We start from the raw sequence: 10,495 nt of genomic DNA, 5'->3' as shown, positions 1-10,495 counted from the left end.
AGATCTGGAAGCGAACCTATGCTCTTGTGACTTGTGAGTGGAAAAAACGCAAGGCAATCCTCAAGTGTGCAGGTGACAGTTGCAAAAAAAAAAACAGATGTGGTTTTACTATTTTGTTGGGTTCTTGTACGCGTGAGCAACTCGGACGAAACACCAAAAATCTTGAAGAATGATCTGAGGCATTCCAAGGAGATAGAGGAGAAGCGGCGCCGTGCGGGCTGAGTCTCCAACTCTTGTTATTTTATCCGAAAAAGCCGGAACATTATCGATACAACTGCTGAGACCAATTTCTCCAGTAGCATACATGATGGATGACTGTGAAATCAGATTGGCATCCAGTCGTGGGAATGGAGAGGAAAGATAATATTACTGTTTCTTATGGATTTTCTTCCAGTCGAGATATTTTGTGCTTTCTTCACGTCTGGATTCTTTGAAGCAGGGGTTTAAGGGTTGACGCACCTGCCTTGGGTACCATTCAGAGCAAAATATATTTTTCTATCCATGAAAGAGAGCACTGGTCTCGCGTCTCAACGCCGAGAGCTGGAGCCTGACGAAAAGTCTTCGCTGAAGGTATGAACTTTAAAGACGTGACTGGAAATAATAATCATACGAAGTGACAACGTAGCCAAGAGTAAGCCTAGTTCTCCAGTTTTCTGTGCTTTGCCGCCATGGTTCGGTGGTCTATTTCTACGGTACACCCTGAACTTTTGTATAGAATCCGACAATCTATACGATTCGACATATCAATCCATCTAAGAATTTATATTCGAAATACGTATGGAGACCATGAATGGTGATTTGGACGCTAAGTAAACCTGTGATTGTATAGTTTGGGGTCGATTATTTAATGTGGCCATATATTTTTCTCTGCCGCTGGGGTAGGCTACGTTAATATCTATAAAACGCTCCATTTACGCTTGGTAGTAGCGTAATAGTTTGAACTGATGAGTTTGCGGATCAGAATACCTACACATTGCAGTCCTCTGTTGATTAACGGATGGACATTTGTGATAGGCTATAGCAAGTAATTTCTCTGTTCGATTAGGTGTCTTTATTTCCGAATCCGAGCCGTGCTTACAGGCTCACCAGAATCAGTATTTGCCTGTTACGCAGTACGCACAAAACGACCGTTTACAGAATGATGCTGTTGTATCTCGATATTTCACCGATTGGTTACAGATTCGTCTTCTGTCTATAATGCCTACATGTTAATGTGTGGAAATGGATGTGTGTAAATGGAGGCTATTATTATATTGATTCTCTGACGTTTTACTAGTTGTGGCGGGGTTTTAGTCAAAGTCGTGAGAATTCAGCCTGTGGCATGCCCCAGCTGCTGTATCTTCGTCAGACGTCCTTACTTGAATGGATGCACAGGTGTATCGTAGCCAACATGATTGTTTTGTTCAGGCCACAGTCACATTACAGGGACCTAATCTTTGTTTTTCTTTTCTGGCTGTCTGATTATCTCACTTACAGACACACAAATTAGGTCGAATATTTACTGATCCACTTATCTGTGGCATAGTATTTGCACGCCCCCTTCTCCTTCTCCTCCTCCTCTTCCTCCTCCTGCCTCTGATTCTCCTACATGACTCCCATAAACGAGTTAGCTGCTACAAACATTTGGTAATCAAATTCATACGAGGGGCGCTGCATCGATATTGGCTTGGACTTTGGTCGAGGACCTCCCTGGACTGCGGAAACAGATCAAGTGCAGTGCAGCAGTGTAATCTAAGATAGAATAGGAAATCATTTTTGTTTAGAAGTGTCAGTTGTGAGGCTGCTGGAAAGATCCATATTTGGCTTTAGGAAACATACCAAGTTCCAGGGGGCTGTGCATGGCCATAGTATGCCCTGCCTTTACAAATGTAGCTGCACTGGGTAGAAGAGACAGTGCAGTAGGCTATATGGCATAGGAAACGTGTAGCATTATAAGGTTTAGTGTTGAGACAGATTGAGGGTGAATGATTTGATTTAAGCAAACTGTAGCCTACTCAATTGGTCCTTGCAGTGTAGCCTATATCGTGATTATGTGTTATAATTAATTTAGCAGCAGATGCTGTGATGTAATAGCACTGGGGCACTGTAGGCCTAATATAAAGCATAGTAACATAGTAACTCGTGTAGATTTTCATTTTAATTGCTGGGGCATCTTCCATCTCATTACAATGTTTTTTTTAAACTCCCGTGTTCTTTTATTTAAACTCCTGCGGGCATTATATACATTGCTGCTGGCAGTTGGTTCAAAGCATTTAGGCCTCTTTAAATTATACTCTACTCTCTCTCTTTCAACCACAAAAAAATCTTCAACTTGTTGCCTGGTGTAGTGGAATTGGCCTACCACAGACTGGGTTAGCAACATGGAGTCAGTCCACAATGCAAATGGCTAGCTATGCCCACTGAGCCACTCCAGAGAGCCCGCTGTGCGCTAAGAATGTAGGTAACCCTTTGCTGTAAGTGAAGCAAGGTTTTCTATTGCTCTAAAGTAGACCATGCAGGAACTCAAGCACGGGCAGAAATACTCTTAACAGTGTTAAAGGTGAGATCATGTGTCTGGGGCGAAGCAATCTTGACCCACACCCAGCTCAGGATCTAATCATATTGTTATCTGACACTGCACTTTACTGAGGATTTAGCTGGGGAAGAAAGCGTCTGTCTCGTTTCAAATGACCTGATATTGGTTCAAATGACCACTTTCCCCTCCCTGATGGTATGTCGTGATGGATTGCTTTACCGGTTGGGAATGGAAAGGTTTGTCTACCAAGTCTTGGTAAGACATCCATTGTGTCTTACTGTATTTATGGTATGGATGCAGTTGATAATGGAATCACCACTTCTTATTTCATGGGAGAAAATGTAACAGTGCATTACCTCTGCGTTAGTATGATAATGTATCAGTACATTACCTTTGCGTTAATATACTTATGCGGGAAATGGGAATCATGTAGTTATGCTTTCATTCTCACTAGCTATGCAGTTGGAGATATAGAATCATGTAGTTATGCTTTCATTCTCACTAGCTATGCAGTTGGAGATATAGGTTATAGTTTATTCCAGTGCAGTGTTTTTTTCTTTTCAAATGCAAATTGCAAAGCAAATAGGCCCATGCACGGTAGGCATTGCTGTACGCTGAGGTTTTTTTTTTGTATGTTCAACCATGTGTGTTTTGCATATGTTTGGTTAAGGCTGAGCATGGCATTGGATTTCTCTTCTTCAGATTTGCCAACAGTGGTGTTGATGTTTTCAACTCAGCTAGGGAAATGGTTTCTTTTTTTATTTTGCTGGATTCAAGGGCAGGGTTGAGGAGTTCACGATCAACACAACATTGGGTGTGTGGGAAGCCATTTAGTCTTATCCATGGAAAACGTATGGAGGGTACATCAACTCAACAGAGTTGAGAGAGACCCTCTCTTATCCAGAGGATTTTTTTTTCTACTTGCTTTTTTTTCTATTTTTGGAAGGGACAAGCAATTTAGTGAGAAGCTGTACAATGCAATAAAGTTTATAGACTGAATTGCAGGAGTGTTGCAGTAGAATGAGATATGAGCTAGATTGGTTGCGGAGGTGGATAGGCCAAGCCAGAAACACTTTTGTTGTGACAAAATACCTCATAAGATTAGTAGAGTAGTCGGTAGTGCTTTGTGGAACATTTATACTGTATGCGCATAGTAGTCTGAGGTCCTGTGTGGTTGGTTATAATTGATGAGAAACATGGATGAAAGCTGTTGCAGACCTTGTTTGATAGGTCCGTCTAGTCTTGTGCACAGGCAGTTTACAAGACCAAGTCTCTCTCTCTGCAAAACGTATAGTATTAATCCATGCTAACATTTTGAAATGTTTGCAATATGCAATGAACAGGCATTGGTGCAGGAGTGTCATTCAGGGGGGGGGGGTGTAAACTGTGACTGAGTGAAAAGCGCCCCATATAGTGTATATAGGGGGGCCCACACACAGTTTATGAAGATGTATGGCTATAGGGGGGTTCCACTGAAGCGGATTGTACATACTAGGGCCCAAAATTTGCTGCTTCGCCCCTGCATTGGTGGGAGGCCAGGTGTGTTTTAGAAAGCAAAGGGTGGAAGTACTGTAGGCCCCTAGGCAGGGGTGTAGTGGGAGGGGGTACGCGGGGGGTACGCAGTCCACCCACTTCTGCTGAAGTGAGATTTAAAAAAAATCTTCTGCCCATGTTTGAATACAAAAAGGACTGATCACATAGCAATATTGCAGGTGATTGACCAAACCGATGAAAACGCACAAGTAATGACGGTAGATTAAGGACAGTTGGGGGGTTCATATGATAAGTTGCCTAATTATTTGATGACGCTATAAATCGCGTACCCCCACTTTAAAAATCTCCGCTACACCACTGACTGTAGGGCCTAAGGTGTCTACCTTTCATCCTGTCTCTGGCCACCTGCAGAACAGGCCCACACACCACACTACTCTGGGAAGGAGGCTCATAGAAACCTTGCGGGATTATATTTGTTCAGCATTCAAGGAAGCACCGTACTTGTATTGATCTTGAGTGTACACTACACTTATATTCTCTCTCTCTCTCTCTCTCTCTCTCTCTCTCTCTCTCTCTCTCTCTCTCTCTCTCTCTCTCTCTCTCTCTCTCTCTCTCTCTCTCTCTCTCTCTCTCTCTCTCACACACACACACTCTCTCCCTCCCTCTCTCTCTCTCTCTCTCTCTCTCTCTCTCTCTCTCTAACACACACACACACACACATACACACACACACACACACACACACACACACACACACACACACACACACACACACACACACACACACACACACACACACACACACACACAGTATATGTGCAGTACACAAAAAAAGCATAGCATACCCAAAAATGATGAGTCAAGATGTATTCAACTGCAATTTGCTTTTTCCTCCTCATCGGTTATGTTATGGCATCCTCAGCTAATAAACTCTTAATTCAGACATACAGTAGGATCTCGTCCCTACGGTACAGCACGTCTCACACATGCTTTTCTCTTCTTGCTGTCGTGGGTTTTTTTTTGCACACCCTGTGTTTAGGGCCGCTGACAGCATTGGCCGGGGCCAGGACAAAGTGATCTGAAAGGGCCCCCCCACGCAATACACACAATGTAATAAGAACCCAATTCTGGGGAACCCCCTCTCTGCCTGGGGCCCGTGACAACATACCCCTTTGTCTCCCACTGTCGGCTGGCCCACTCTGTGTTTAGCGTGTCACTGTGCTCTCCACACAATGTAATGAGAACCCAATTCTGGGGGCCCTCTCTTCCTGGGGCCCGTGACAACATACCCCTTTGTCCCCCCACTGTCGGCTGCCTCACTCTGTGTTTAGCGTGTCATTGTGCTCTCCAGTCAGGCTTGTTTTTTTTTACGTCTCCTGCCATCATTTCCATCAGATCGACAGTAGGCAGCCCCTGCAAGAAAGAGGGAAAAAAACGGGACACGTCAATAACTTAGCAATTAGTGCGTCGATAGCCCTACTCTTGGAATCTTAACACATCTAGAGGAATTGGATTTTTTGATTGGATTTCTATGCTTGCCCCAGTTTTGTTATTTCGTGTGGCACTTATTTGTTTTCGTTCCTTCGCGGCAATGTAACATGGCAGGCGCGGGCGTAAGGCTATTGATTGGTTGGTGGTGGTGGGGGGGGGGGGGGGGGGGGGGGGGTACAGAAGCGACACTGCCACACACTGCGCTGCTGCTCGGGCCACTGGTTGTTTTGTGTAAACAACGCGTGTATACAAGGGTCATCTACAACAAGAACAAGAACTCAGCCCAATAAACTGTCTGCCTCACTCCCTCTACAAGTCCCAACGAGCAGTCCAAGGAGTCTTCGCACTCAGGAAATAATTAAAACCTGAAATCATTTGCGGCATAGAGCTGAAGAGGAGAGAGAGAGAGGCAGAGAGAGAGATAGATAGATAGATAGAGAGAGAGAGAGAGAGAGAGAGAGAGAGAGAGAGAGAGAGAGAGAGAGAGAGAGAGAAACACAGAAGAGAGACAGAGAGAGAGAGAGAGAGAGAGAGAGAGGGAGAGAGAGAATGAGATAGAGAGAGAGAGAGCGAGAGAGAGAGAATGAGAGAGAGAGAGAGAGAGAGAGAGAGAGAGAGAGAGAGAGAGAGAGAGAGAGAGAGAGAGAGAGAGAAAGAAGAGAATTCTCCCATGCTGTGGGAATATGGATCAAAGCTGCTGCTAAAATAGAGGCTAGTGATTAATGAGAAGGTTAGAAATCAAACATGAGCCTGCGATGTACAGTGTGTAAATGAGCCTGTATAACCCCCTATAACAGCAGAGCAGGGGATGGAGATCTCATCAACCCCTAAAGCAAATCTGTGCAGGGAAAGATAACAGCCTTCGCCCCACCCCCCCCCCCCCCCCCTCCCCGCCTTACAACCCCGCCAACATCCAATACAACCCCCCCACCCCCCGCACTCCTTTACCCTCGCCTGCATATAGTGCAGCACCACACTCATACCCTTCTCACCCCTACCAACATCCAACAAAAACCCACAACACCCCCCCACACTCATACCCTCATCACCCCTACCAACATCCAACAAAAACCCACAACCCCCCCCCCCCCCGCGTCCTCACTCATACCCTCATCACCCCTACCAACATCCAACACCCCCCCCTCCCCCCTCCTCCCCTCATCACCCCTACCAACATCCAACAAACCCCCCCCCCCCACACACACTCATACCCTCATCACCCCTACCAACATCCAACAAAAACCCACAACCCCCCCCCCACCCCCCCCCCCCCCTCCACACTCATACCCTCATCACCCCTACCAACATCCAACAAACCCCCCCCCACACACACACACTCATACCCTCATCACCCCTACCAACCTGAACGCCAGTAGGGGTGTAACACATTAGGCGACTGCCCTGAACGCCAGTAGACTACACACTCTAGTAGGGGTACAGTATATCAGTGTTTCTCAACAGGGGTGCCGCCGGCCCCCCTCAGGGGTGCCACAGAAATGTGGCTGATAAATAAATTATGTAATATAATAGGCTACGTATTCGTGTAAATTGATAAGTTAATGCTAGTCATTGGAATCTTTCATCTGCCATTTATGCACAATAAAGTAAATATAGGTCGCCCCAGTCAGCTGCAACTTCGAACGTAGGTCGTGTGACGTTTCCAGTTTTTGTGGTATTGGATGCAATGCCATGTTACGGCTTGTTGGTTTGGGGTGCCTTGAAATTTTTCATGAACTGAAAGGGTGCCTCGCCTAAAAAAAGATTGAGAAACACTGCAGTATATCATGAAAGTGAGTGCACCCCTCACAGTTTTTGCAGATTTGTGAGTATATCTACCAGCACCACACATGCTTGACACCATCTAAAGCAAATTTGTTTATCTTGGTCTCAAGAGAGATGAACAGACCAAGGATATGGATCACTGGAACCATGTCGTGTGATCTGAAGAGACCAAGATAAACACATTTACTTGAGATGGTGTCAAGCATGTGTGGTGGTAAACAGGTGAGTTTGACAAAAAAAGTGTATCCTCTCAATAGCCAAGCATGGTAGTCGGACTGACATGGTTGGGGATGCATGAATGTTGTCAACATTGGCAATCTTAAATACACCTAAAAGATACATGCATGTCAACATGCACTGTGACTACTGAAGCAGATCATGATATTCTCCATAGGATTGCATTCATATCTCACACCAATCTATTTAAGCCAGGTGCACACTCAAAATGTAAAAGTTCAATGCAAAGAAAGGTTGAAACACACACTGATGACCTCACTTTTAATCCCTTTTCATTTCGAGACAATTCGAGCCAACACGGCCCATTCTCTACCGGATTTTAATCTGGGGTGTACTCACTTTTGTGGGTACATGTTCAAACATTAATGGTTGTATTTTGTTTTTTTCTGAGTGAACAAGAAATTTAAGCAGTTAAACATGTTGTTAAAAGGTCACTAACCATTGTGTCAAAGTGAAATTCCTATGAAAAGATATACTCACAAATCTGCAAAAACTGTGAGTGGTGTACTCACTTTCGTGATATACTGTATAATACATTAGGCCACTGGCCTGAACGCCAGTAGACTACAAGATCATCCTGCTCAGTCTGCCGTATCTCATGTAGTAGCTAATGAGACTGAAAATTAATTTTGAGGAAGGACTATGTTTTTTTGAAACAAACAATACCTAATAACAACCGCAGTGTGCATTAGTTCCAGGGAATAGCGTGCAGCTTCTAGTGTAGGCAACAGTGGTTGAGGAGCTGGACTAATTGTGAGTGTGAATTAGGCATCCCGTGCTGGGCTGTTGTGCTTGTAGTCAGAGCCAGGCTAACACTTGCCTGCTGAATAAAATACAACATTAAGAATTGCCTTATTAGCCGTGTTTGGTCATTAATTTCCAAAAGCAGCTTAGCTTGTACAGCCTGTCAAAATGGTGATAATTAGCAGTTTTGGTGTAGCATTAACAAGCATGATTTAACTGGAGGACACGCCATGCTGCCACACGGCACCCATTTTGACTGAAGAGCCAAACTTCTAAGAAAACTAAAAAGAAGCACATGCATCACATGCAGTGGTAGAGATATACAACGACCAGCACTGGCGTAGACTCGCAAACCCTATATGAAACGTATGCGCAAATGCAAACAAAACAAAAAAGTGGGGGTTGCCTTCAGTGTCTGCCTTTATTTCGTCCTGCTGCATTTTCATCTTTATACCCTAAATGGTATTCATTCAGCTGATAGAAATGTCTGGTGTTGGGAAATGAAATTATGAATTATGCATACTATTGAGAATGAAAGCCTTTGTTTTAATGACTAGACAGAGAGCATCATCTAGCAGGAGGCCATGAGCACTTCACCACCCAAAGACCTTTTGGAGAGTGTGTGTGTGTGTGTGTGTGTGTGTGTGTGTGTGTGTGTGTGTGTGTGTGTGTGTGTGTGTGTGTGTGTGTGTGTGTGTGTGTGTGTGTGTGTGTGTGTGTGCGCGTGCGCGTGTGCGTGTGCGTGTGCAGTGCACGCACATGTGTGTGTACACACATCTATTTGGGTGTGTTTGCAAGTGCAAGTGCTCATTTGTGATGGTGTGTGTTTGTGTGTGTGTGTATAAGACATATGTTTGTATGTGTGTGTGTGTTTGTGTGTGTGTGTGTGTGTGTGTGTGTGTGTGTGTGTGTGTGTGTGTGTGTGTGTGTGTGTGTGTGTGTGTGTGTGTGGGAGGTCTTGCGGCTGTACACTAAATGCAGAGAATCTATCATGAGCATTGTGACTGTCCTATTTCCTGGAGAGCAAAGAAATTAATGAGGGAAATTAATGGCAAATAAGCTCATTTTCTCAAATTAGCCGAATCATAATTTTGAACCATACATTTAGTGAGACGTGCGCATGCACTTGACTAAACATTCATTTAAGGATAGTTCAGTATAGAGTAAGGTGTTGGCGTGTTACTATTTCATTGTATTTTTCTTTACCATTTTAAGTATGCGTAGCACACAGAGTAAAACCTCCCTCTTTCACCCCATAGTCATTTTGTATGATTACATCTGTCTCTGTTGTTCAGATATTCCAACGGAAAGTTTCTTTTTGCGATTATTTTGTAACCACCCACTCTCACTCCACTGTATTTTCTGCCACCTACTGCCATTATGTCTTTGCACCTGTTTCTGTGTTTACCATATGGCTTTGCAAACTTGTTTTCTACACACCATAGGTTAGGGTGGGGCTGTCAAAATATTTAGTAACTTTTTCTTCATGCTCCCATAGAGTAGGGTAGGGTACTGCTCACCGAATATTCAAATAAGAGATTTTTTTAGGGTTTTTTTTTGTCAGTATTGAATGTATAAGTTGTTCCCCTCTCGTTCACACCCCTGGCCTTATGTCTTTGCACCTGTTTCATAGGGTGTTTGCCTTCCCTGTCTCACCCCTTTCCCTTTGTATCTCCCTGTATCTGGTTTCTATGCTTCACCACAGGCTAGGGAGTGGCAGCCCAAAGTAGAGACAGGTTGTGTTTTTGTATGTTTCAGAAAGTATAAGTTGTTTACCTCCTTGTCTTACCCTCTGTCTTTGTATCTCTTAGTATCTTGTTTCTGTGGATACACCACAGGCTAGAGTCTTGCCGTCCAAATAAAAGATACTTTTTTTGTAGTCTACTTTTGGAAGTAGAGTTGTTTACCTCTGTGTCACCTCCTCTCCCTCTCCGTCTGTGTATCTTCTTTCTGTGTGCGTGCCACAGGCTAGTATTAGTAATGATTATAAGTTTATAATCTCCTTCTATAAACACTCTCCTGATGTCTTTGCACCTGTTTCTAAGTTGTCTTAACCTCTCTGTCTTACCCCCCCCCCTCTCTCTCTCTCTGTATCTCTTCCTTTCTGTGAGAACCACAGACAAGGGTGTGGCCTTGTCCAAATGAAAGAAAGATAGTTTGAATGTGTGTATTTTTAGGGAAGTACCTTTCTCTTTCATGTCCCCGTCTCACCCCACTGTCTTCATCTCTTTG

The 10,495-nt window shown here is 44.2% G+C and overlaps 1 protein-coding gene across 1 annotated transcript in view; it reads left to right on the top strand.

The window, feature by feature from the left end:
- The first annotated feature begins 365 nt into the window (after nucleotides 1–365).
- Nucleotides 366–10,495, top strand: part of pcdh1a (protocadherin 1a) — a 144,972-nt gene continuing 134,842 nt past the window's right edge. The window contains exon 1 of the mRNA XM_063202866.1: nucleotides 366–570. Coding sequence (XP_063058936.1) covers nucleotides 502–570 — 69 coding nt within the window. The 5' untranslated portion in view covers nucleotides 366–501. The remainder of the gene's footprint in view (nucleotides 571–10,495) is intronic.

The sequence above is a fragment of the Engraulis encrasicolus genome, chromosome 7, assembly GCF_034702125.1.
Source record: "Engraulis encrasicolus isolate BLACKSEA-1 chromosome 7, IST_EnEncr_1.0, whole genome shotgun sequence".
NCBI classification, from domain to species: Eukaryota; Metazoa; Chordata; class Actinopteri; order Clupeiformes; family Engraulidae; genus Engraulis; species Engraulis encrasicolus.
The sequence above is the reverse complement of the archived record's forward strand: the minus strand, read 5'-3'. Positions and strand labels throughout refer to the sequence as shown.